Here is a 25,919-nt window from a genome sequence, read left to right as displayed (position 1 = left end):
TTGTGGAAAAGATATTTAATTGTAAATAGAAAAAGTAGGCCAGAGTACAGTTTTAAGGGCAATTATTTTGTATAGGTCATCTTCTAGATGATTTTATAAAGTTATACATTTTCATAAAAGCACTGAAACAGACACAGCAAAGCACAAATCAAATACAAAGTATACTCTGAAATAAAGGAGCTGCACAGTAGTTTGAAGTGTAACGCAATGTAGACTCAGTAATCTTTAAGGCAGTATGGTCTAAGTGAAGGTCTAAAAGCCACAGGTATCTGAATGTTGCTCTTGGTTCTGAAGCACTCTGGCTGGCTCTACACTTGCAGCAGGGCGGTGCGATAGAAAAGGCTGTACTGCCCGAGAAAGTCAATCATGTTTCTGAACATTCCACTGTGTAAAAATAAATTTTAAAAAGCCCCCTGCAAGTAGAAAACTAGCAGACAAGGGTGGATCAGCACCATTCCCTCCAATGTGCTAGCTTTCTTCTTGCAAGTTTTCTTTAAAAAAAAACAACACAAGGGAACATTAAAAAATGACAGTCTCCACCTGCAACCGGAAGTGGTACAGTCTGTTCTACCTCTCATTCTTGCTGCATGCGTAAAGCAGACTTGAGTTGTGAGGTCCTTGGTATGTGAGATTACATCTATTTCCCCTTCAACCCCAGTTCCTGGGACCGTGCTGACTACTTCCCCGGGATGTGACAACACTCCGATATTCTCAAACGTAATAGTGATTATGGGCTGCCCCCTATTTCTTGATATTACAAAGATTCAAAAAGATACAGTGTTGTACGCTGGAAGTGCTATGTATCCTATCTTTGATGGCTGCACAAATTCAAACATAATCCTAGCCATCAGAAACAACTGTAGGCAACAACAGTATCAACTCATCGTATATATTTATGTTGTTGCTCAACTGTAGATCTTAAGTGAAGAAATCCAAATTCAAAGGTTTCCCTTTGCAAGCTCCACTGAAACAAGCAAGAGCAGAGATCGCAAGAGCGGTGGAACAGAGGGAATGAAAGAACGTGGGGCTTCACCTGTGTGGTTTCTACGTAAAGTGAATCCAAGCTGCTCAAGAGTTCCATCTTCTGCATTCTTGCGTTAATTTGAAGGGGCTTGCAGAGGAGAAGAGCCCTGCTATTGCACCCAGCGTTCCTATATTTCTTTATACTGTTATTACAAGAAAGTCGTGGTCCTGAAAGACGAGAGAGGAGCGAAAAGAGGTTGGAGTGTGGGCAGCAGTTCTCTCCATGGTTCCAATTTAACCTTTTCTCCTCCACTGCGCAACCTCTATGCTCTTGCTGCACCAGATAGACAATAGCTCGAGTTCAGCTTGAGCCAAGTTACTTCTGTGCCCGTGTTACACACAAATAAGTGAATTGCTATATGCCGTTGTAAATCTGGACTCCTTCCTGTCAAATAACTCCACCCTCTTCGGAAATTTGTGCAGCTCATGCGATACCACCTTTTGCTATAGAGACACCTGCATGCATAGATATCATCAAATGTTTTCAATGAGCTCAGCTCATTCGGGTTTGCTTTCGGTCAATAAGAATCATGTTATGCCGTACAGCTCTGTGTCATTCACCTATAGATACTTTAAAGGGGAATCTGCAACCCCTCTCCACCCATCGCAAAGAACAATCGCAGCCACCTTCTTTGTAATGCTTGGAAGTGAAGCAAAGTTAAGAGCCTGCAAAGTTAAGGTGGCAGCATAGGAGGAGAGGGAAAGTTAACTGGACTGCTTTGCAACTTGGTCTCCGCCTGTGGATTTGTGGCCCAGATTTGCTAGACACGCTAAAAATGTGATTTCATGCTCCACGTGGAATAAATTTCAAATAATCCATATATTACATCAGCCTTTGTGCCAACCTGGTGACCTCAATATGTTTTTGGACTACAATTCCCATCAGCCCCAAGCAGCACAGTCAAGATGGCTGGCAGTGATAGGAGTTGTGATCCAAAAACAATCCAAAGGCACCAGGTTGGCGCGAAGGCTGGTTTACATACAAACCTGTCTTGGTTTTCTTTCTCATCCCTCAAGTTACATTTCATCAAGAAATGGGACTTGCATAAAACGACAACAAACCACCAGCTTGCTTCTGTCTCCCCACCCATGACCTATAGATTAGACATTTTTTCTCATAATTTTTGCTCTTCTTTCCTGAAAAATACTTCTGTAAGTTGTATGTAGAAATTATATATCTATATACCTATATATAGATATATATATAGATATAAACATGCAGCATATGTACAAACTGAAAAGTTTAAAAAATATCAGCTTCATATACATGTCAATCTACTTGAATATAACAGTAATTAAATATAAAAAATTACACTTTTTCTAAATAAAAAAGGGAGGGGCAGGGTTCAGAGACTCTGGACAACTACTTAAAGCTGTACAAAGGATTTTCATGAGGAGATGTATGAACTCAGAAGTCTAAGTTGCTAGCCTTCGGGACTGGTTCCATCACATAATTCATTTTCACACCGTCAGTTCAAATCAACAGTTATCACCCTTAAAACTGTTCTGTATTTCAGCAGTTTTGTACTAAAATTAAAAAGGTCTCAAAGACATTGCCTTTGCATGTTTGTGGATCCCTTCAAAAAGATTCAGCAACTAATTTTGGAACTGTAAAAAAACAACTATTTACAGTATTTCTTTTTAAATATTTTTTCTCTTTTTTTGCACAAAATGTCTAAATTCTGAGTTTACTTATTATACAAGAAATTCACCAGAACTCATGGCTTAAGTCCAGTTTCAAACCTGTAGCATCTTCTCTAGCATATAATCCCGGGGCTGCGGCTGATGCGACACGTAGGTCCAGATTGTACTGCTGTGTTCTAAAACTGGCTTGACAGAATGCTTGCTTCAACCATTCAGACAGCTTCTTTGTTAGTCTGGAGGCGGGTCATTGCCTCCAACTTCTGCCTATAGGCTTCCGCCTCCTGCTCCTTCTTCAGAAGCTGCTGGCGGTACTTCTGCGCTTCCCGATTTGCCTCATCCAGCTGCTTCTGTAAAGTTTCTCTTTCCTGTTAAAACAAAACGCAGAAAGGTATAGGTAAATTGTGTGAAAAATGAATCAATGGCTGGTTTGCACTTGTTTAAAAGCGCCACTTCATTGTATCTGAAGAACAAATATACAGGAATTCTGGCATGTTCCTTGAGCTTATTCTTTGAAGAGGAGGGAGAGGGGAAATACCGTAGTTAATTTTAAAATATTCTAAATAAGGGAACATGATATCACAGAAAGTCAGACAATTTGACGTATGTGGCATAAAATATGGGAACAGGCTAGTTTTAAAAGATCCCTTATATAACCAATTGGCTAGCTGTTAACAAACATAGCCTTGCAATTAATTTTAGCAACAGAATATTTAAGTCTGGAGAAGAAGGAAGTTAATCTAGCTTTCCACTTAATAGTTTTAACAGCTACTTTTAATTCTTCTGTTACAAATTCTACTTACAAACAGCTCTCCTTTTTTGAAATAATTTTTATTTGATTTTACAAGTTATAACAATACAAAATACATGTCCATATTTGGATATTTCTCTGAATCTCTAGACTTCCCACCTTCCCCTCCATGTGTCCGATTATAAACCTTTTCAAATGCATATTATTTCATCATCCAAAGATTATGCCTCTCCCCAAATTCTCTCCTGAGTTAGTGACCTACACATTTATTTTGTTACATCTACAGTGGTACCTTGGTTTTCAAACGGCTTGGCTCCCAAACAAATTGGCTCCCAAACGCCACAAACCAGGAAGTGAGTGTTGCAGTTTGTGAACATTTTTCGGAAGCCAAACGTCCGACGCGGCTTCCAATTGAGTGCAGGAAGCTCCTGAAACCAATCAGAAGCTGCACCTTCGTTTTTGAACCGTTTCAGGCATTGAACAGACTCCCAGAATGAATTAAATTCGAGAAACAAGGTACCACTGTATATAGTAGTAGTAGTAGTAGTAATAATAATAATAATAATAATAATAATAATATATTTATTATTTATACCCTGCACATCTGGCTGGGTTTCCCTAGCCACTCTGGGCAGCTCCCAACAGAATATTAAACAGAATAAAACATCTTTAAATGCCTATTCTCCAAGGAACTAAGGGCTGCATATGCCTGGTCCTACCTATGTCCCTTCCCTTTTTATCCTCTAATAATGTTGTAACACGGCAAATGGAGATGGGTGTTAGAAGGACGACGGAGTGGAGGAAAGTGTATTTGCCTTTGAATCCCAAATCCTTAAATTCTATTCTATTCTATTCCTGGAAATGTTGTGAAATCAATGGGATTAGCAAACCCTATTCAGGCATTCTAACTCATGTCTGTAGTCTCTAAGCTGTGTACAGAAAGCTTACAAAACATACAATAAAGTCAAGCCAGTTGAAATCAAGAAAGCTTATTTAAAATGCCTGCCAAAATTAAACGCCAGAAGCTCAACAGGGAGCGTGGCCTGCCTGATCTCAGCCAGGCAGGAGTTCCACAAAATTAATAATAAAATAATAATAATAATAATAATAATAATAATAATAATAATAATAATAATAATAAATTATTTATACCCCCGTCCATCTGGCTGGGCTTCCCCAGCCACTCTGGGCGGCTTCCAAAAAAAATTAAAATACTGTAATACATCAAACATTAAAAGCTTCCCTAAACAGGGCTGCCTTCAGATGTCTTCTAAAAGTCTAGTAGTTGTTGTTCTCTTTGATCCACAACAGTGAAAGCATGACTGCTGGTGGATATAAGGCAAGGGTCTAAGCTAACTTGGGGATAACTTTAGCCATGAGACTTTCTTATGTGTATAGGCTTCCTATACAATTGAGAAACTTGATCTTCTGGGGTCACAAGTCATGTGGGGAGGCTATCCAGGTAGCGGAAGCTCCCTGCTGCAGATGTTTGCCGCCAATCTCTGGGAAGCAACAAGGATGGTGATGGAAAAGGCGTCATGGAGCGATCAGGAACATCCCCTCTGTCCATCACATGATTAGAATTGTGTGTGCTATCTCACCGTGTTTTGGATTAAGATAGATGTCTACAGTCTACAAACCAAAAGTCTGAATTCCTCCACTCAAGTCAGCTTGCTGACCCCACAGACCTGTACCAGCACACTGAAACTTTAGCAGCAAGTGCGTAAGAATGCTAAAATGTACCAGGAGAACTTAAACACAATTTTCCTCTCTTTATTCAAAGTTATACTTCTTTAGATTTCTTTCCACTCTATTGTATCACATGCCCTTTATCTGTGGCCAACAACCTTCCATTATTGGGCTACAAAACCACCCAAACAACTTGCATGAAAGAAGTCCATGGAGAACACACAATATATTGTGTCATTTCATGTAGGAATGCTTGGAGATGGAACTCAGAACCTTGGGTTACTATTATTATTAAATTTGTATATTGCACTATACCCATAGGTCTCAGGACGTTTATAACATAAAATCACTACACATTTTATCCAACTAACTTCTACTCAGATCTATTGATATTAATGACCACAACTAACTCAGATACATTGATTTCAATGGATTTACTCTGAGTAGAATTTAGTTGGCTAAATTTCTAAGGTCTCCCAAGTTCCCACTGCCTTGCACAAGGATGTTGAACACTACTATACTGCAATATCCAGCAACCAGAAAGGTCATGGCTCTTCTGCCTGCTGAGTCCCCATTATGACATCAGCTGGTTGCCCAATGATACCACCTAAGGGCTATTCTAACATGATAGTTAAAATATGCTGTTCTCTCATTCCGTTATCACAACCACTATGAAATAGGTAACTAGTGCCTGAATTTTATTTCAAAGGGTGCTATCTATTCAGTCCCTCGCCCAAACCTCCTTTTTCCCTCCATTCTTTCCAGAGGAAAAGTAGTGGGAAGAGAGACTGAGACCAGGCATGAGACAAGTACTCTAAGTCTTGTTCTCCAAGTTGCAAACTAAGGGTGACTAACTTGGAAGATGCTCTTCTTCCTTTCATACCTTGACTTCTCCAAAGTGGCTCACAAGTAAAACTAGTTGCTAGCCTTGGCGGACAGGCCTGGGGATTGCAGGATCAATTCTGTGTTGTTTTTTATTAGAACCCCCATATCTGTCGACTGATGCAAAAGACACACATTTGCAATGTAAGAATTTTGAGCCTAGGGATTTGTTCCGAGTACCAGAACTGCACTGAGCTCACTGCCATGTACCAGTCTGCCCACCCCATCCCCCAGGGAGCTCTCATCTGCCGTTTCTCAGCAATTAGTGCTGGTACCCCTGTCTTCTCTATTACATGTGCAGGGTAAGGAAATGTGTTTGGTTTTTCCCCCCAGACAATAATAACTTTTTATCTGCTTGAGGAAGAAAGCTTGAGGGAGAAAGTGTTTGACATATTTTGATGTTTTCCAGGCACAGGCTACAAGACCGTCTGTTTTTATCAGGTAAAACATTAGTAATACTGTTAAATAAATGCATGGTTTTAAAAAAATATTCAAATTACAGGGCTGTTACATAGTTACTTTTGTGAAACAGCATTTTACATAGATTAAATGTTGTGCCTGGAAATTGATTGGCAGCAGCCACTGAGAACCAGAGAGACAGCCATAGATGAAATTACATGAGAAGCAAGGCCACTATCTCAGAAGGCTAACTGCAGAGGTTCTATGGACCAAGTGGGCTGCCTCTTGAACCAGGACACTATGCAAGGCATTTGAGAGACAGAAAACAGGGGCCAAACGGTAGGATAGTACTGCTGCAGGGGTTTGCACTAAAAAAAATTCAGGCTTGATTCTCTTCCCACTGATGGCAAAATTATTTTCCCATTTCAACATGAAGATACAGCATTCGCTTGTTACATTAGTCACACAATGCAATTATTATGTGAGGGTTTCCTGTGCAGCTGGATAACATAATGCTATTCCTTGCTAACATTCTTATTCTCTTGAAGAACACATCTGTCATGAATTTTTACTTTGGACTTTTATTCTAAGGGTGTTCCCCTCCCACACACACAAAGGGCACTGCTCTTTAAATAGTGACTGGATTGACTGACTCCCCCCACCCTGCTTAATTTGACAAATAATTCAACAAAGTCAAGTATGTTGAGCCAAGCCACCTATTCCATTTTCATTTGATGACAGAGAACAGTTTCATGGTCAAGAAAAAGCACTTGAGTTCAAAAGCAAAAGAAATTTTCTCCATCCTACAAAATATCCAGCTTGGAATTTTGGTGAACCCAAATGACCAGCTCATGACATGCTGCGATCTTACATGAGCCAAAAGGCAACATTTCCACCTTATTAAGAATAATTGCCTAGGAAATAGCTTTGTTCTGATCCTTACACAAGCAAAAGCCTTTCCCCTCCTCTTTAAAGGACTCCATTTTTAAAAAATATAAATAAGCTAATTTCAGCCATGGTTTCCACTTTAATCACTAGGTAGTACAATATAAAAGGGACCAAGAAGGTCCATCTGTAAACACTGTTTTGTTGAAATGAAATAGCAGGGTAAAAAATAATAACCTTCCTCTTCTTCCTTCTGATGATATCCCTTTTTCTCTTACAGAATGATCCCAATCATACTTTCTGGGAATAAGCTTTATTAATCTTAACTTTATTTAGTCCCCAGTAAATATATTTGGGACTGAGGCACAAGTCCATCCTATCTATGGTTTGTGTTCCAAATTCTTTTCCTGTTACTTGTCAATTTTTTTATCATCCAGTTGAATTGTGCTCCAGCACTCAAAAACTAGCAATTCAGGTACCTGATAAGTGTTGGTCAGTCTATTCTTCTGATTGCTCAAAGGTCTCTTGCTCTCCAACAATTCTGCCCATTTGTTCTTGCTTATACCTTCCTCCTTGAGGACAAATATGTGGTCAAATCCTCAGTACAGTGGTCCTCGCAAGACGAAAAGAATCTGTTCCGAGAGTCTCTTTGTCTAGCAGTTTTTTCGTCTTGCGAAGCAAGCCCATTGACGGCTTAGCAGATTAGCGCTATTAGCGGTTTAGCGGCTTTTAGCAGCTTAGCGGATAAGCGGCTTAGAAAAAGGGGGGGAGGGGAAAAAACCCGCAGGAACTCGCAAGACATTTTCGTCTTGCGAAGCAAGCCCATAGGAAATTCGTTTTGCGAAGCACCTCCAAAACGGAAAACTCTTTCGTCTAGCGAGTTTTCCGTCTTGTGAGGCATTCGTCTTGCGGGGCACCACTGTACTCACTTTCCCTGGCGAACCTTTGTCTGAATATGTTAATCTGCATCCCTCACTAAAATGAAACCTAAATGCACAGCTGCTCAGTGCCATCCCAAGTGGCCCTTGCTTTGCCATCCCTTCTCTCTCCATATTGTCTTCACCACTGTCAAAATGTAGATTGCTTATAAAACTCTGCAAAGTACCCTGCACACTGATGGTAGCTTGTAACTCTAAAAATAATAGTATATCTAAAGTATGCTATGTATACGTAAAAGCAGAATGCCATTTTTTCCATAGTGAAGTGGGACACATGATTTGAGTGGGAGAACAAGAAGAAAATCAATAACAATTTTCTAAAGCAGGCATCGTCTCCTGTAGCAATGCAGAGCACCACACAAGCAGAGGTTTATTTTACTTATTTTACCGAGTCTAGGAATGCTCCACCTCAATTAAACAGTCAAAATGTACCGTATTGGCCCGAATATAAGCAGCACCCGCAAATAAGCTGCACCTTCAAAATTCAGGGGGGTGGGGAAAAAAAGACATTCCCCCGTTCTCCCGGACTGCTTGGGGGGGGGGGTTGGCTGCCATCAAAGTAGTGCGGCTCCCCCACCCCCAGCACGGGGCAACGGCATGCAGCTCGCCTGCCACTCCAAAGCCTCCCCTGAGCTGCTGGGAAGAGGGAGGAAGGGGGGAGGTCGCCGGCAAAGGGGAGCTGTTCCCCCCCCCCCGAGCAGCCCGGGAGCATGGGGCAATGGTGCCCAGCCTGCCCACTGCTCCCAAACCTCCTCCCGGGCTGCTCTCTGGGAAATGAGCCGTGCTGGTGGCATAAGGTCACAAATATGAGCCGCACTTTAACTTTTCACTGGCAGAATTGGGGGGGGGGGGAGTGGCTTATATGTGGGCCAATACAGTAACTTTCAAAAGAAATCTAAATGGACAGCTGTATTTTTAAAATCTAATTCATTCCTGTAGCATGACAACAGAGTCCATTATACATTCTCAGTGAGAAACCTTTTAATGAAAAGAAAATCAGGGTGATAATGTGTAAAAAGACTGTTGATGGGTTTTTTATTGTAGGAATACATTTTTGCCTGTATCACAAAGAAAAGCAATAAAATTCTGCACTAAAGCCCAAACCTTGGAATGATGAAGGTATAATGGAATTGAGATGATAACTAAACTTATTTACTGAATTTGCATTAAGCAACTTTTCAGACTATATAAGGAACAAAATCTTTATGATACATAATTTTGAAAATACAGTTACTTAACATTAACTTCATCACAGTTGTGATGTATGTAGACTTTTGACCACAAACAGGTAAAGCTGCTGATATAAATGTACACATGGGTTCAAGAGTGTCCTCATTTTATACAAAATATAAACAAGAAGAACTTCAGGGAGAAAATCTATGACATTTTATACCAAAACTTTAGTATACTATGCATAATAGTATAAATAGTATAAATATAAGTTTGGTCGGATAATATCATCTTGGGGGGGGGGGGAATCTAAATAAAATATTTCTTCTTGGCTTCTCCATTTACACCAAATCTTTGTTTGTCATTGAAAAACTGTTATTATATTTAAGGCCATCAAACCACATGCAATGTGACATTTATAACAAATATATCAGAGACAAACATATAATGCAGTTATAAATATCTTATTTTGTGGTACTACAAAAAAACTATTAAGAAAGATGAAAATAAACACTCAGTTTAGAAAATTTGAATAAAACAACTCAGCTAACAAATTCCTTACTTCTATTTCTGCAGACTCCACCCGATTTTCAACTATCTCAATACACTGTCTCTTGACTGGAGGCTCTTCACTGATCACCGTTTCTTCAGCAATGTCAGTCGCTGGTACTGTAAGGACTTGAATTAAAATACATTTGTATCAGAAATATGGAGATTACACATGCTACATTCAGGTAAAAGAACCCCTGGAGGTTAAGTCCAGCCAAAGGCAACTATGGGGTGCGGTGCTCATCTCGCTTTTCAGGCTGAGGGAGCCGGCGTTTGTCCACAGACAGGTCATGGGCCAGCATGACTAAACCACTTCTGGCACACGGAGGACCGTGACGAGTGCCAGTGCATGGAAATGCCGTTTAAATTCAGATGCTTTGCTAAACCACAAGAGATTTGAGTGATTTCTTATTCAGATTCTTTATTCTGAGATAGAGACAGAGAGAAGCATTGCAGGGCAGTCTGAGCTAAAGAAACATCTTGTGAGCCTTTAAGCAAGAGCCTTGGGGGAAGCCAGCTGGGGAGATGGAGAGCTGTTTCTCAAAGTTCTGTTTGGCGATATGTGCTTGGCAATATTTGAGTCAGCCTGCAAGGCGATTTTTTAGTCAGCTTGCTGTAGCAACTTGTAGCTATTTGCTCTGTTGCAGCAGAGACTGACAGTGAGTGCTAACTGGTGCTCTGAGCTCTGTTTCTCAGAGAGCTTGGAGATACAGTGGTACAGTGGTATCTCAGGTTAAGAACTTAATTCGTTCTAGAGGTCCGTTCTTAACCTGACACAGTTCTTAACCTGACCTGCAGCGTGCTTTTGCTAAAGGGGCCTCCTGCTGCCGCTGCGCTGCTGGCGTGCGATTTCCATTCTTATCTTGGGGCAAAATTCTTAACCTGGAGCAACCACTTCCTGGTTAGCGGAGTTTGTAACCTGAAGCATTTGTAACCTGAAACCTCTGTAACTCGAAGTACCACTGTACCTCTGTTTTCGAACGTCTCTGTTGACCAGGGGTCGACAAACTATGGTCCGCAGGCTGGATCCGGCCCAATTGCCCTCCGGATCCGGCCCGCAAATGGTTCTGCAATTGCCGCTTGGATCAGCGTGATCACCAATTTTTCCCAATTTGGGGGGGGCACCATTTTTTGTGACCCCTCCCCGAACTACAACTCCCAGCATGCTTTGAGGTTGCTCAGACTTCTGCAACACTGGCCAATCTGAAGCCTTAGCAACCTCAGGCCTCCCCTCCATTGGCCGGTTTGACGCGAGACGGTGGCCAATGGCGACCCTTCCTGAGACTTGCTGCTCCAATCGGGGCGAGGCGCAGGGCAGGGCGCCTTGTTGACGTCTAGCTCCAAAAAGGGAGAAGAAGCGAAGGGGCAGGAAGAAGTGGGAGCAGAGAGCCTGCAAGGAGGGAGGAAGAGGAGGAGAACTCTTCTGTGCTGCTCAGCGGTGGCATATTAGCAGCATGGTCATGGACACCCTGGGGTAGGGGCCCTTCCCGGCAGGGTGGCTGCGCCCCTCTGCGCAAGCTGAGACCCAGCACTGGTGGGGCGCCCCCTCCCCAGCCCAGCCCAGCCCGCTCCGTCTGAACGCAGTGAGTGGAGGTATCTCAGCTGCACTGTCTCTGAGGTAGGGAGGCAAGGCATGTGCGCGCCCGGTCCAGCCCGCCACAAGTTTTGAGGGACAGTGAACTGGCCCCCCAAAGAAAAAGTTTGCTGATCCCTGCCGTTGACGAACATTTCGGTTTTCAAATGCTGTAAACCCGGAAGTAAATGTTTCTGTTTTCAAATGCGCCTCGGAAGTCAAACAGAAAACATGGATTTCTTATTCAGTTTTCCATTTTGAGGCTTCCGTACTGAGTTTTCGAACATTTCGGAATACAAACGTTCTTCCGGAACGGATTACATTTGAAAACCAAGTCACTGTATTTGAGTCAGCCTACTGTAGCGATTTCTTGCCCCTGCAAGAGGCAGGGAAGAACTGACTGAGGTACAGTTAGCAAGGGCTGCACACACAATATTGTGCTTTTTTTGAATACCACACACACAAACTGCAATAAACTGCAAGGTCGTTTTTTAAAAAAACGGTTATCATGATTTGATCTATTATTCGATATCAGACTAAATATTGATTTATAGCACACCCCTAATGTTAAATACTTGCTGGTTGCTCCCTTAAAAGCTACTGTTTTTCCTGAGCCATTTGTATTCCCATTTTGCCCCTTTTAAAAAAAAAAAAAATTGTGGCCTGGAGTGACTATTGAGTTGAATGCAAAAAAACAAAACAAAAAATGTTTATATGCATTGTTCAGAAGAGGATTTGAAGTCCTCATTTTACATATCCTTTCAGCTCACCTTGTTGCCCATCTGGCATGGTCACAATAATGGGCTGACCCATTCCACTAGTTGGAATGGAATGGAGGTTTCCAAGCTGAATCCCATCAGTTACTATGGTAATAACCTGTTGACCTCCGGAACTGACAACTTGCTGAATTGCACCATCCACAGATTCTGCAGTCACTACTTCTTCTGTAGCCACAACTGTTAAATAATAAAAAGGATAAGAGTAATCAGGATGCTTATTGACAAACTTGCTTTTAAAAAGTTAAATACCTACCATTTGCAGAAACCATTCTGCTGGCCTTTATTATTTATTAGATTTATTAAATCCTATTAGCTGTCTTACAAATACAATTTGCACTATGGTTATGGTTGTGTTGTTATGGGAAGGGGCTGTAGATCTGAGATAGAGCATCTGCTTTGTCTATAGAGGTTCCCAGGTTCAATTCCCAGCATCCCCTGGGAGAGCCTCCTGCCTGAAACACTGGAGAAATGCTGTGAGTTGGTGTAGACAATGCTGAGCTAGATAGATCAATGGTCTTACTCATTTAAAGCAGCTTCCTATGTTCCTTCTGTTGTAATAGACAGTTACTGACTCACAACTGCATGCATGAAAGGGTTTACCTGAGCTCAGGTTGCAAGTGGGTGTGGCTTAGCAGGTTTTCGGCTCCCTGCTCACAGTCATTTTTTCTTTGTGCTTCCTGGAATAAGCAAGGGGCCATGCGGCTACGGCTCCCAACTCCAAGAAAAACCAAGTGAACTGAATCTCTCAAAAATGAGATTTTATAGCCTGTATCTTTGCTAACTCCAAAATTGCACGATCCTTTTTGTAAGGAAACCAAGTGCTTTCCTTTATGGCATTTGGAAGCTTTTTTCCTCTTTATTTTACTTGTTTGTTGTAACTTCTGGAAACTGTGAATAAAATCTCCACTTATTTGGAAAGTCAAGTGTCTGTGATTTATTCTAGCCTAAGTATTTTTGTGGGAAACATTTGTTTAAAGGTGGATAAGGGCAGATGCAAATCTAACCAAGGTTTAATGTGCTAGGAGGAAGTGTCATTGTGCTCAACTCAGTTAGGAGAGAGTAAGATCTCGCTCTTCCAAACCTCTCTCTCCAACACCTTTGTGTGAAGAAAAGGCTGAGAAAGGCTCTTTGGGGGGCTTTCCCCCTTCATCACACTTTATACTTACAGCTAACTTCAGTGCAGGAGCAGCTAAACCACTTTTTCATATACAAGGCATGCCCAAGTTTTGTAAACCCATCATGTCACTACCAAAAGATAATAAAAATCACCGCAATTTGGGGTAAGAGGGGGGCAAAGACGAAAGATGGAGATTACAGTTTTCTAAACCTGAATGCCTAGCACAATTGATACAAGGAAATACATTTATTTGCTGTTTCATATTAGTACCTGACATAAAGCAAAGTGGATTTACTAGTATAAAAATGTTTTGCCATTTCCAGGTACTTTCTCAATGGGTAGAAAGTTGGAGTTTGATACATGGGTAACCTTATTATACTGAGAAATGCAAATTTTAATATTTAGAAATTATTTTAACACTCAGCATTAAACAAAATCCTGTTTCTGGGTACTTATTAGTCTCAAACTAACATTGGCCATACTACCTTTTTTAGGTTTTAACAGGAGAAAGATCATTAAAAGCCAATGCTGAACCACAAAAAGCAGCAATTCGAGCAGCTATGTTTACATTCAAGCAGTTATATTAAAATCAGCTTTGAAGTTCACAAAAGACAGGATGCACACCAGAAGGCTTTCTATCAAAATCTTTAGAGCATGATTTATGTCAGAAAGATCAGACATCAAATACAATGGAGACGCAAGTCAGAAGCTTTCATCTTTGCCATTAATTGCAATCCTATTTATAATGATTTTTCTGCTCAAATAGTGATTGCCATTATTGCCTTCATAGAAATGGCATTATTATAAGAAGAATGTTAATTTTTTTTCAGGATTTTGTGAAGGAGATGAAATTTTGTCTGTTTTCTTTATTTTTAATAAATGAATGAATGAATGAATAACAATGTGAATCCCTGTTTTAACATCCAAATATTTTTTCCTCACCTGGTGTTTCTGAAGAGTTGGACAATGGAGCTGAAGCTTCTGCCAAGGCAGCCAAAGTTGCTAGTACTGAAGTTGAGGAATTACCGAACTGGACAGCAGACACTCCTGTATCATCTACAAGGAGATAATACAAAAGTCAAACCACAAACGACGTCAGCAGGTTGCATAAATATTCCTTTCAAATGTAATGTACAAAGACATCATCTTGTCTGCAAATCCAGAGCCTGACATGTGCTTGAATAACTCATACACAAGCAAACTTCCCATCCATTTTAGTAGCTGACTTAGTTTCCTGTACACATTCCACTGGAACGAATGGGGACAAGAAAGGAGGACGATTCCAATGCCAAACTTTAAGCAATTAAAAAAGTCTGAACTGGGGGATGATGGAAAAAACTAAAGGGCAAATGATGCACTTGCTGAAAGCTTACCATCATTTTATTCCTAAGCATTTTGCTTAATAAGGTGTACAAATCATTCCCAACCCCTTGTACACCTGAATACCTGATGTATATGATGTATTTGCAGAAGATACCAGACCTGTTAGGTTCACTACCCCGCCAGGTCCAATGATGAACTGAGGCGTTGCTGCATGTATCGTCACAGTGTCGGGACTTTCTGGGTTTGTGTTGATTTGGTTCTGCATTGCAATCTATGACAGAACAGGCAACAAGAACATCTTATTTCCACCTTCATTAGGGGGGAAAAGCCATCACACTCAGATTTTGTATAGTTATTGTACTACTGTATTTTGACATTTTATTCTTTTTTTAAAGAAACTGTGAACTACTTTTAAACTGTCATGGGACCTTAGAATGAAAGGCAGATAATGAATTAAGAGGAAGAGGAGGAGTCAGTATAGTTCACAGAAAATAAAGGAGACATTTGGAAATGCAATTGATACCTAAACTCAGGTAAATTCAAATAACTTTGTGGACATGCACCAGACTAACGTTAGGTAGAATGAATATGGTGAGAACATCAGTAAAGGCACGATGACCAAGTAGAAGAAGTGGATAAAAAGGTAAAGGGACCCCTGACAATTAAGTCCAGTCGCGAACGACTCTGGGGTTGCGGCGCTCATCTCACTTTAAAGGCCGAGGGAGCCAGCATTTGTCCGCTTCCACAGAGTTTTTCCAGGTCATGCGGCCAGCATGAATAAGCTGCTTCTGGTGAAACCAGAGCAGCGGACAGAAACACCATTTACCTTCCCGCTGAAGCGGTACCTATTTATCTACTTGCACTGGTGTGCTTTCAAACTGCTAGGTTGGAAGGAGCTGGGACCGAACAACAGCTCACCCCGTTGCGGGGATTCGAACCGCCAACCATTTGATCGGCAAGCCCAAGCAGCACAGTGGTTTAACCCGCCTGCTGTGATAGAAGAAGTGGATATCAGTCAACAAACTTATCGGTTGGAGGGAGTAATGCTTCTGAATATCAGTTTCTGAAAACCACGGGGGGGGGGGGCGAGGAGAATACTCATTTGCTCAGCTCCTGCTTAAGGTTTCCCACAGGCATCTGGGGGCCATTGTGAATGCTGGACTAGATGGCTCATTGGCCTAATCTAGCAGGCTCTTACATTCTTACAGAGGTCCAGGAAAGACTTTGTTGAAGAAGGTTTTGAGTTACCTGTAATATTTCTGCCAGGTCTTCAAACCCATTGTCCACAGCGATGTCAAATGCTGTTTTGCAAAATTTACTCTGCGTATGGACATCTGCTCCATATTTTACTAAGAGTTCCACTACTTCTTGGTGATTGTGTTCTGTAGCCCAATGAAGAGCAGTCATCTTCAGCATGTCCTTTGCATTTACGTCAGCGCCATGCTACAAATAAAACAAAACCCACAAACTACTTCAGATTTCCATCAAGAGTTGAAAAACTGAAAGACACAGCCCATTTAATAGTTATTTCCAGTCCTGCAGCCTTCTACAGTATTTGCCATTTCATGATCAGTAACAATCAAGCAAAGCATACACAACATGGACTTTTTTTAAAATGACAATAAATATAGTCACTTGTTAACTAAAATGTACCATCTCTGTATAAACAATGTACCATTGTTGCTTATGGCTGGGTGCAATATGTGGGAAACAGTGTGCATGCTTTCCACTGAAGTAGCTTAATGGCGCAGCACAGAATTTAAATGCAGCGTTAAATCCCCAGCTTTTCCAGATAGGGCAGGGAAAACTTACTGAAATTTTGGCCCAAGTCAGTGAGCTAGATGGACCAATGGCCTGATCTAGTGCAAGGCAGTTTGCTCTGCGTCTGTACACCACATTCTCCAACCCTATGGCTTTGGTGGGAGGCGGGGGAGAGGGGCTCTAGGGTGGAGGACCCAAAACCCCAGCTTGCACAAGGAACTACCTTTGTGGCATGCTTTGAGCCCAAGCAATATTATTAGAAGGCTTCTTTGAATGCCACTGATAATGAAAAGTCATATTCGCATCAACTAGCAAATGAGCATTTTTCAGCTTATGAACAGTTATCACAAAATGTGCATATAGCTATATATTTACCTTAAGTAACACCTCTACTATGCTTGCATGGCCTTCAGAAGCTGCCATATGTAATGGAGTTCTGTCCACTTTGGTCCTGGCATCCCGACTTACACCAGCTCGAAGCAACACTTCAGTGGTGGAATAGTGCCCATATTGTGCTGCTAGATGAAGAGGAGACGTTCCCAGCTGCAACACAATATATAGCACAGTTAACAAACAAACAAACATCAGGCTAAGAATTAACTTCCATCTATCTTCTAGTTCTGAACACACAGAATATTTATACTCTTCTAATTTAACGGCATCCCTTCCTTAAAATATTTAATTTTGAGTGCCATGAATTATTATTTTTTAAGTGCATTTAGGGTGAGGCTTTCTTATTTATTTATTTATTTACTTTTAAGGGTGATCCTGTAGAAATGCTGCTGGAAGAGGCTTTCATTAAACTCACACAGATTTGTAAGCTCTTCTCAACTTTTGATGTTGAAGTGACTGATTTTGCCCTGCTTACTCATATAGTTACTCCTGCATTTCATAAAATTTGATTCATAAATAGCCAGTCCAATACTACATTTTCTAAATAACTATTTGTGCTTTTTTCTTGCTTTGAATAAATGGGATTTTAAATAGTAAGTACAGTGGTGCCTCGCAAGACGAAATTCATCCGTTCCGCGAGTCTCTTCGTCTTGCGGTTTTTTCGTCTTGCGAAGCACGGCTATTAGCGGCTTAGCGGATTAGCGCTATTAGCGGTTTAGTGGCTATTAGCGGCTTAGAGAAAGGGGGGGGAGGGGAAAAACTCACAAGAAGCAAGCCCATAGGGAAATTCGTCTTGCGAAGCACCTCAAAAGACGGAAAACTCTTTCGTCTAGCGAGTTTTTCGTCTTGCGAGGCATTCGTCTTGCGGGGCACCACTGTATGTAGTATTGCAGTCAGGCAATTAATACCACCATCATTACTGGCTGAGCTGGTCAAGATACCCTGGTGTTGGAGAACTCCAGAACAGTGGTGATGGAGAAGTTCAATATTCATACTGAGGCTGCCCGTACTGGGCTGGTTTGGAACTTCAGGGTCTTTGGGAGGAATTCAAGATTATGCTGTTGAACGTTCTGTCAGCACAAGCATTCCAGCTTGTTCATTCCAGCTTGGAATGAACTTCCTCCCCCTGTATGCTGTTCTCAGGATTCTCCTGATTCCCACCCCCCAAATCAATTTTAGGGGGCATGAGGAGGCGGGGAGAGAGATAGCCCTGTTTCACAAACAGAAGTCCTTGCATCGGTTTCCACTGGTGGGACTCATTAGTTGAATCCCACCCTTTGATGCCAGCATGAAATTGAGCAGAACCTGTTCTCGTCACACAATTTGGATCCAGATGTTATACACTTATTTCAAATGTCACTAATCCAGTGAGTCTCTCAGAAATATATACAAAAGGCCAACAGAAAAGCAAAACATGCAATTCAAACAAATAAAAGATGTTTCCATTACCCAGTCTGTAGTAAAAGGTGCACCATTGGCCATCAAAATGCGAACTTCGTCATCTTGTCCTGCTCGTGCAGCTTCTAAAAGCTTCTTTCCCAAATCTACCAGGGACATCTGGTGAAAGATTTCAGATGAAAAAGAATTACTGTAAGGTTCATTCAACATGCCAGTTATGAAATAAATGGACATATATTTAAAAATGTGGCATGTATCATTGAAAAAATTCTGAAAACAGAGATGCAGGCTGACTAGATGGTGGCTGCTGTGTTGGCACAAACAAATCCTGTCTTAAGAAGCTGAGACATGCTTCATGCATTACAGTGGTACCTCGGGTTACAGACGCTTCAGGTTACAGACTCCGCTAACCCAGAAATAGTACCTTGGGTTAAGAACTTTGCTTCAGGATGAGAACAGAAATCACCCGGCGGCGCGGCGGCAGCAGGAGGCCCCATTAGCTAAAGTGGTGCTTCAGGTTAAGAACAGTTTCAGGTTAAGAATGGACCTCCAGAACGAATCAAGTTCTTAATCCGAGGTACCACTGTAGCATGAAGCCCCTTGCTCCCCCACCCCTGTTCATCCCCCCCCCCTTTGCAAGAGCAAGCAAAGAAACTAAGAAGCTGCAGTTCACTCTAGCTTCCACTTACCGTATTTTTCACCCTATAGGGCGCACTGGCCCATAGGGCGCACCTCGTTGTTTTTTTTTGGGGGGGGGAATAAATAAATAAATAATCCCCCCCCCAGCTGCGGGGCTGGGGCGGGGGAAGCCCGAGCTTCCCCCGACCCTAGCCCCCAGAACAGGCTGCTATCCGCAAGCCTTCAGAGCTTGCAGACATCTGCGCGAAGCACGGGGCGCGCTCCAGAGCGCGCCCCGTGCTTCGGGCTGCAGGCTGCTGCCCGCAAGCCTTGCGAGCCCGGCAGGAACTCCCGCCGGACTCGCAAGGCTTGCGGATAGCTTCCTGAAGCCTGGAGAGTGAGAGGGGTCGGTGCACACCGACCCCTCTCGTTATCCAGGCTTCAGTGAAAGCCTGCATTCGCCCCATAGGACGCACACACATTTCCCCTTCATTTTTGGAGGGGAAAAAGTGCGTCCTATAGGGCGAAAAATACGGTACGTCTAAACTGAGAACTATGGTTAATGCCTTTCCACAAGCCAAGATCTGCAAACCAACATTAAACCATGGCTTTATATTCTGGACTATTTGGAAGCTCTTTAAACTGCTTGTCTTGATCTTTAAACCCCTTAGCAGCATAGGGCACACATATCTAAGGGGCCATACGACTGGCTTATGCAGCAGTTGCAGTCATGATATCAGGTCTTGCTCTGCATGTGCTCTTCTACCTTACTGAGGTCAGATTAGAAAAATGACACCTAGGAGCAGGGCCTTTATCGCTGCAGTCTTGGAATCTTTTAGCTATAAAAGAAAGGGGGTGATCCTCTCTACCCGGGTTTTGTGGTGAGTTGATGGTGGCTTTTAATTACTATTTTGGGAGGTGTTTATTCTAATTGCGATTTTTATCCCTTTGTTGGGTTTTTAATATATTTTTACTCTAAATTGCTTTGAGTGGTTTTGGGGTAAGGTTTTTTGGAAAAAGAGTTTTTAAATGTTTAAAACATTTAATATACTTTTCTTTTAAAAAACCATACATAGCGGCTTAGAATGAAAATATGGTTTAAAACAAAATTGATCAGATCCAAAGGGATAAAATTAACAAAGAATATCAAAGAAATTCTAAACTTACTTAGGGCAAAGTCCAACTAAACTCATAAAAGATTTATTTTCAAGTAAATAGGCATTGTATTTGGCTTCATAAATGATATAAAAACAACAATAATAGCATGCCTACTCCAAACTCTCTCATATGCAAATTAAATGTAAGGAATTATAACTAACTGTGAGCAAAATCATGGGAGGGGTGTTTCTAGGACTAAGGTGAAATGATGAAGCTCCCTTGTTATTTTTTCTACAGGATGCTGCATGTTTAAGTAATCTTGTTATATTTATAGTACTGAAATGTGGTTTTTGGTATGTTATTATATTTGCTATTGTTTGGCTATGTTATTATGAAATTGTTTTTGTAGTGTTTGTTTGAAATGTATTCCTGTTGTAAGCTGCTTTGAGCAGGATTTTTTGCGGAAAAGCGGCATACAAATAAATTGAACGAATGAAGGTTACACACTGTCCTAAAGAACAGGAAAAAAATATCCTAATGCAGGCATAGGTAAGCTCGGCCCTCCAGATGTTTTGAGACTACAATTCCCATCATCCCTGACCGCTGGTCCTATTAGCTAAGGATGATGAGAGGTGTAGTCCCAAAACATCTGGAGAACTGAGTTTGCCTATGCCTGTTCTAATGCAATACCAGAAATAAACCCAACTAATCACTGACAAATCTATCTTTATGCCAAGAGCACTCAACTTTTGTTTCTCCTTCCCATCAGATTCAAGCTACCGTCCAGCTACAATCAGGCACAAAATTAAATGACAGTAAGGCCAATTGAACCAACTGAATCCACCTAAGTATTTAGGAACTTCCATTGCTCCTGATTATTCAGAGGCACCTCATCATTAAGGTTCATAGAAGCTTGGGATGCTCCTTAACTGTGCCAATCATGAGCCATGTGCACCCACCCAAGCCACTGCTTTTAGGGCCACCTGCTACCATCATCACCACTGCCGTATCTCCAAAGCCAACTGGTGCAAAAAAGCAGCTAGTGAGGCTTCTTCAGAGCCCCAAAAGCCTCAGGTTGCTGCTAACATAGCATCAACCTAATTTCAAAAAGCAAATTGGAAAGGAGGTTGGGAGGTGGGTGCCCATCTCAAGTGGAAAGTGTCTTGTGCCGGTCCGGCTCCTGAATCTTGAGAAAAGTTGCAGTGACAAGGAGTGCCTTGCACCAATTTTACTGAATTTTGTACATCACCTTGAAACCTGTGTATGGAAGGAGGTTAAATAATGACGACCATGATAATTATTCTAATGGGTGCAAAGTCTGAGGCCTTTTCTTTCCAGTTCAAATCGACTGGCTGTTGTAAATTACTTAATACCTCAAACCTAAGCCACAATTAGTGAAACTGTGCTTGAAAACTGTCTGGAAATTTAAGCTGAAACGAAATGCAGTGATGGAGCATGTTACAGTGGCCCCCCAACATCTACATTAGCCACTATAATAATCCAAGGACAAAGGTGAATTTATTTACAAAGTCATGAATGGTTCCAGCCCTATGTACATTAGAGGCTCCTGTCTTTGATCCTAGGGCAATCACCATTGCGTTCCATGAAACCTCATTCCCTTGCAGACTTCCCTGCATCCTTTCAAAACAGCCTAACTTTGAGAGCTGGATTTAGATAACCAGGATAGCAGCTGTAAATGCAGTAGAGGTTGGCATGTTTTTGTGTATATATTTGCTTTGTTATTGTATGCATGCATTTCCCCCCTTAAATTGTGACCTACATCAACAGAGAGGAAGCAGACTAGAAATCCTAAAAATTCTTAACCCTGATTCCTCTTCTCACAGTAGTCAATAGCTAAAATCTGATTTTGCTAGTGAATAATCGGGGACTAAATTCTAATTGACTTTATTAAAATTAGTCTTTTGTTACAGATAATCAAAAGAAATGGTTTGAGGCCATCTAGTGGAGAACTACTACCTTACCAGATTATGTTATAACAGTGTCATACCATATATTAACACCATAGCAACTGACAAGATTCTTCACCTCCATGACTGACCATTTTAAATGTAAATGATTTTGTCTATGGAATTGGATTAGTAATTTTGTTTTATTCAACAGCTTTTTTAGACTTATCACAGAATATGGTCCCTCCCTTTAATTTGTATACTGTATTAATTTATGTCAACTTTTAGTATCTACGGTTCTTATGAGTTCAAAAGTAGCCTTTAGTTTACATTCTTCAGAGCAGACTACACAGAACTGGAAGCATAACACACCGGAACAGACTTCTCTATGTATTTAAATGCTGTCTATGCACTTCATACAAGGTAGTCTACAGAGTTTTGGCCTATAATTTGTGCATAATACAAGGACGTATACCCCCATGTGAAAGAATTCATAAGCTAAATTTGACAAAAGTCAGTACTGCCTGTCACTAAGAGTATATGAAACAGAACCTTTTATCTCATTGAAAATATTAAATCTAGGAGCGTAACATCAGCATCAAGAGCATATTAGAAACTACTTATTTTCCAGTTTGGGGATGTGCAGTTTATGAGCTACTTATAAGAAACCTGTAGCCCTTCAAAGCAGCTTTCAAATAGCCACAGCCTATATGCGAGATTCCTTAAGCTGCGGAACTGGATTTTATATCACAGACAAGGAACAAGAATACGATGGGGAAATTGCAAAAGTGTAGTATGTGAATTTGGAGGGAGGGGCAGAGGGGGAGTCCAAACTCATGGTACACAGCACCTTCCCCAAACATGTGCCTGGAATTCTAAAAAGCATATGGAATCCATTGCCTTGTTCCTTCAAAAAGCAAGGACTTTTCCATCCCCAAAATAAATGGGCATGAACCTGCATGGACCGTTGGCCCTTCAGCCTATTTCTGTGTCTCCTGCAAGAGGATAGCTCACCTAAGCAAAGCTACCTGAAACTCTTTTAAATGCTAAGGCAAAGAGTTAAACCTAGGTCTGTTTGTATGCCAAGTTGTCTGGATCCCAACTCTGGTTGTTTGTTTGTTTAAGATATGGTGTAACTATGGCAATAGAACAATTATTTCGAGAATAGTTTGTGTTTTCATCAACAGCCATGTTACTTTGGCCTTTTAAGGTAAAGGTAAAGGTAAAGGTACCCCTGCCCGTACGGGCCAGTCTTGACAGACTCTGGGGTTGTGCGCCCATCTCACTTAAGAGGCCAGGGGCCAGCGCTGTCCGGAGACACTTCCGGGTCACGTGGCCAGCGTGACATCGCTGCTCTGGCGAGCCAGAGCCGCACACGGAAACGCCGTTTACCTTCCCGCCGGTAAGCGGTCCCTATTTATCTACTTGCACCCGGAGGTGCTTTCGAACTGCTAGGTTGGCAGGCGCTGGGACCGAGCAGCGGGAGCGCACCCCGCCGCAGGGATTCGAACCGCCGACCTTTCGATCGGCAAGTCCTAGGCGCTGAGGCTTTAACCTTTAGCGCCACCTGCATCCCCTTGGCCTTTTAAGGAAGGGCACAAAAGCTACAAACCTGCAAGCAAGAACGTCCTGGTTGGGGGCTGGCAGAAAAGAAATGGGGTGCTCCATGTCTCCAGCAACCTGTTGCATTTCTGTGCTAGGAGTGGAGGAGCTGGCTTTTCTCTTCTGGAAGCCCACTTGCTTTCTGTGCTGGGCACAGAGGAGCAGTATTTCCTTTGCCGCCTCTGCCAGCCCACACATTCACTTGAGTGCAATTTCATGCACTCACCTGTATGCAGTTCTTTGTCTCCTATGGCGACCAGGCAGGCACTTAAATATAAGGCTGGTGTTGCTTAAGTGCTACAGTCAGCACACATTTTTAAAGTTTTTTTTAGATGATACGTGTTTCTTGTTTTGGCAGTGTCTTAAAAGACGGTGCCAACAGATGGAATTCATTACAACCACGGTACTCCCTGAGCTACAACTGTCCTAGTTATAACTCATTAGAAATTATCCATCAGGCTTGAATGGACTCGCTTTGCTTTCCTGTTATCCTTAATAAAAGCAGACATCAGCTTCAATTCAGATTAAGAACTTTATTTTAAGGTTTCAAAGTATCGAGCAAACACTGGCCTTACTCCAGATGAATACATCAGGTTTAAAACATCATTGTTCGCTGTGTTTCATCGTAGCGATCAGCACAAATGGAGTGAATATGCAGCTCGGATACAAGATACGGAAACAAACATGTCACTTCAGAATGAGAGATTTCTACAAAATTACAGGAAAGATCCAATGGTAATTTTACACGCTTTTACACAGCGAAGCCTACCACTTCAGGGAGCGGTGGCATCTGGCAGGACTCAATGGGAAGAGGAAGGCTACTCTTCTTATGCAGCAGTCACTGTATACAATGCTTTTTTTCTAAAAAAAAAAATGTTTAGCAGTACTCTCATTTTCCTACTCATATTGAAATACTGACTCTCAACGAGGCCAAACATAGATTCACAAAATGTTTAGGGGTATGTGTACCCCCAGGAAAAAAAAAAACACTGACTGTATCAACACCATTTGCCCCATGGAACAGAGGCAAATTCATCCTAAGAGGGGGGTGTCCAAAAAATGAAACTCCAAGGCGACTAGATGTTATGTTTTGTTGGCCATTCCCCCCAAACAGCCACCCATTCGCCCTCGGGAGTGTTTGAATCCACTACTCAAAAAGGTGCAAGGGAGGACTTTTGTCACACAACGGGAAGCCCGCTTGCTCCAGAGGAGACCAAAAGACGAGAGAGTGGATCCTGAGCAGCCCGATCCCAACTGCATATCTACTCAAACAGAGCCACCGGCTGCCTTCAATGGGGCTCACTCCCCAGGACTGCGGTCTTACTCCCGAGTAAGCCCGCGCCCCGACTTCACGCACGCTTACGCACAACCCAACGTTCCCTGGGGTGGGTGGGTTTAACGAGGCCGGGTTCCCAAGCAACAGGCGCACCGGCGGGCCCGAGGCCACCACGGGGCCGCCCAGAGAGGCGCTCCCTTCTCAGCAGGAGCAAACCCTGCCTCAAAATGCAACCCGCGTCGGGCGGGAAGGGCAGGCCTCCCCGCTCACAGCCAGCTCCCCGGGGCCGAGGCTTCTTTAGCCCAAACGCGCGGAACAGCGCATGCTCAAGAATAAACACGGGTCGGGATTCGAAGGAACGTGTGAACGGCAGCTGAACGCGAGTGTGGGCACGAAGGGCAGTCGCTCGCGCGGCTCAGCTTCGGCCAAGGCCTCGCTCGCCAGCTCGCCCCGTCTCCTGCCTCTGCCCTCACGCAGGGAGCCTCGGCTTCCCGCCGGCTCCATTTCCCTCAGGCGGAGCCCCCCTCAGCGCCAGATCCCCGGAAGGCCTCTCCCGTCCCCGCTTTTCCCCGACAGGAAATCCTGGCTGGGTTGGGCGCTTGAAGGGAGCGGAGGGAGCCGCGGTAAGCGCCGGGTTCCGGGGGAAGTGGAATTATTTTTTACCAGCGAAGAAGAGATCAACTTCCACATCCGGTAACAAGGGCCCTATACAAAAAGGCGCAGACTGACCTGGAAAAGCTTGGCCGGCCCGGCCATTGGAGGTGGGGGGAAAGGAAGGGAAGAGGAAGGGAGCAGGCCTCGCTTACCGTGCTGCCCGCGCCCGGCCGCCGCCGCCCACGAGCACGACGAGCAGGGGCGCCCAAGGCCGCCGCCGCTTCTCATAGGCGCCCAAAAGCCCCACAAAAAAGTCCCCGCGCGCGCTCGGCGGAAGGACACAGGCGGCCGCTCTGGTGAGGAGGAGTGAGGCGAGCGAGGAAGGAGGAGAGGCCCGAGGGGGCGGGGGAGCCAGCGCGGCGGACCCACTTTGGCCGCGCTGAGGCGCCTCTCCTGAGGAACACCCTCCCCTTGTGGAAACGGGGAGGGGGCCGCGCCCCCGAGCTTGCGAACCGGAGGGGGCGCATTCGCCCTCATCGGGGCGCGGGATTAT

General features: G+C 42.9%; 1 protein-coding gene across 4 annotated transcripts; it reads right to left on the bottom strand.

Moving 5' to 3' along the window:
* GABPB1 (GA binding protein transcription factor subunit beta 1) lies at positions 1-25,722 on the bottom strand (the record flags this gene model as incomplete). Of its 4 annotated transcripts, none has more annotated exons than XR_013833220.1 (9): positions 1-1,868; positions 2,011-3,032; positions 9,941-10,056; positions 12,271-12,456; positions 14,339-14,452; positions 14,843-14,990; positions 15,968-16,162; positions 16,856-17,023; positions 18,323-18,430. XR_013833220.1 is itself a non-coding variant. In XM_079954343.1 (9 exons), 8 exons carry the CDS (start codon positions 18,428-18,430, stop codon positions 2,880-2,882), a joined length of 1,188 nt encoding a protein of 395 aa, XP_079810469.1. In that variant the 3' UTR covers positions 1-2,879. The 4 variants fall into 4 exon arrangements, 3 of the variants coding, with proteins under 3 accessions (XP_079810469.1, XP_079810470.1, XP_079810468.1); XM_079954343.1 differs by adding an exon at positions 25,579-25,722 and having other exon boundaries at positions 1-3,032; XM_079954344.1 differs by adding an exon at positions 23,723-25,394 and having other exon boundaries at positions 1-3,032.
* Positions 25,723-25,919: the final 197 nt, after the last annotated feature.

The sequence above is a fragment of the Podarcis cretensis genome (genome assembly GCF_951804945.1).
Source record: "Podarcis cretensis genome assembly, chromosome: 14".
Taxonomy (NCBI): Eukaryota; Metazoa; Chordata; class Lepidosauria; order Squamata; family Lacertidae; genus Podarcis; species Podarcis cretensis.
The sequence above is the reverse complement of the archived record's forward strand: the minus strand, read 5'-3'. Positions and strand labels throughout refer to the sequence as shown.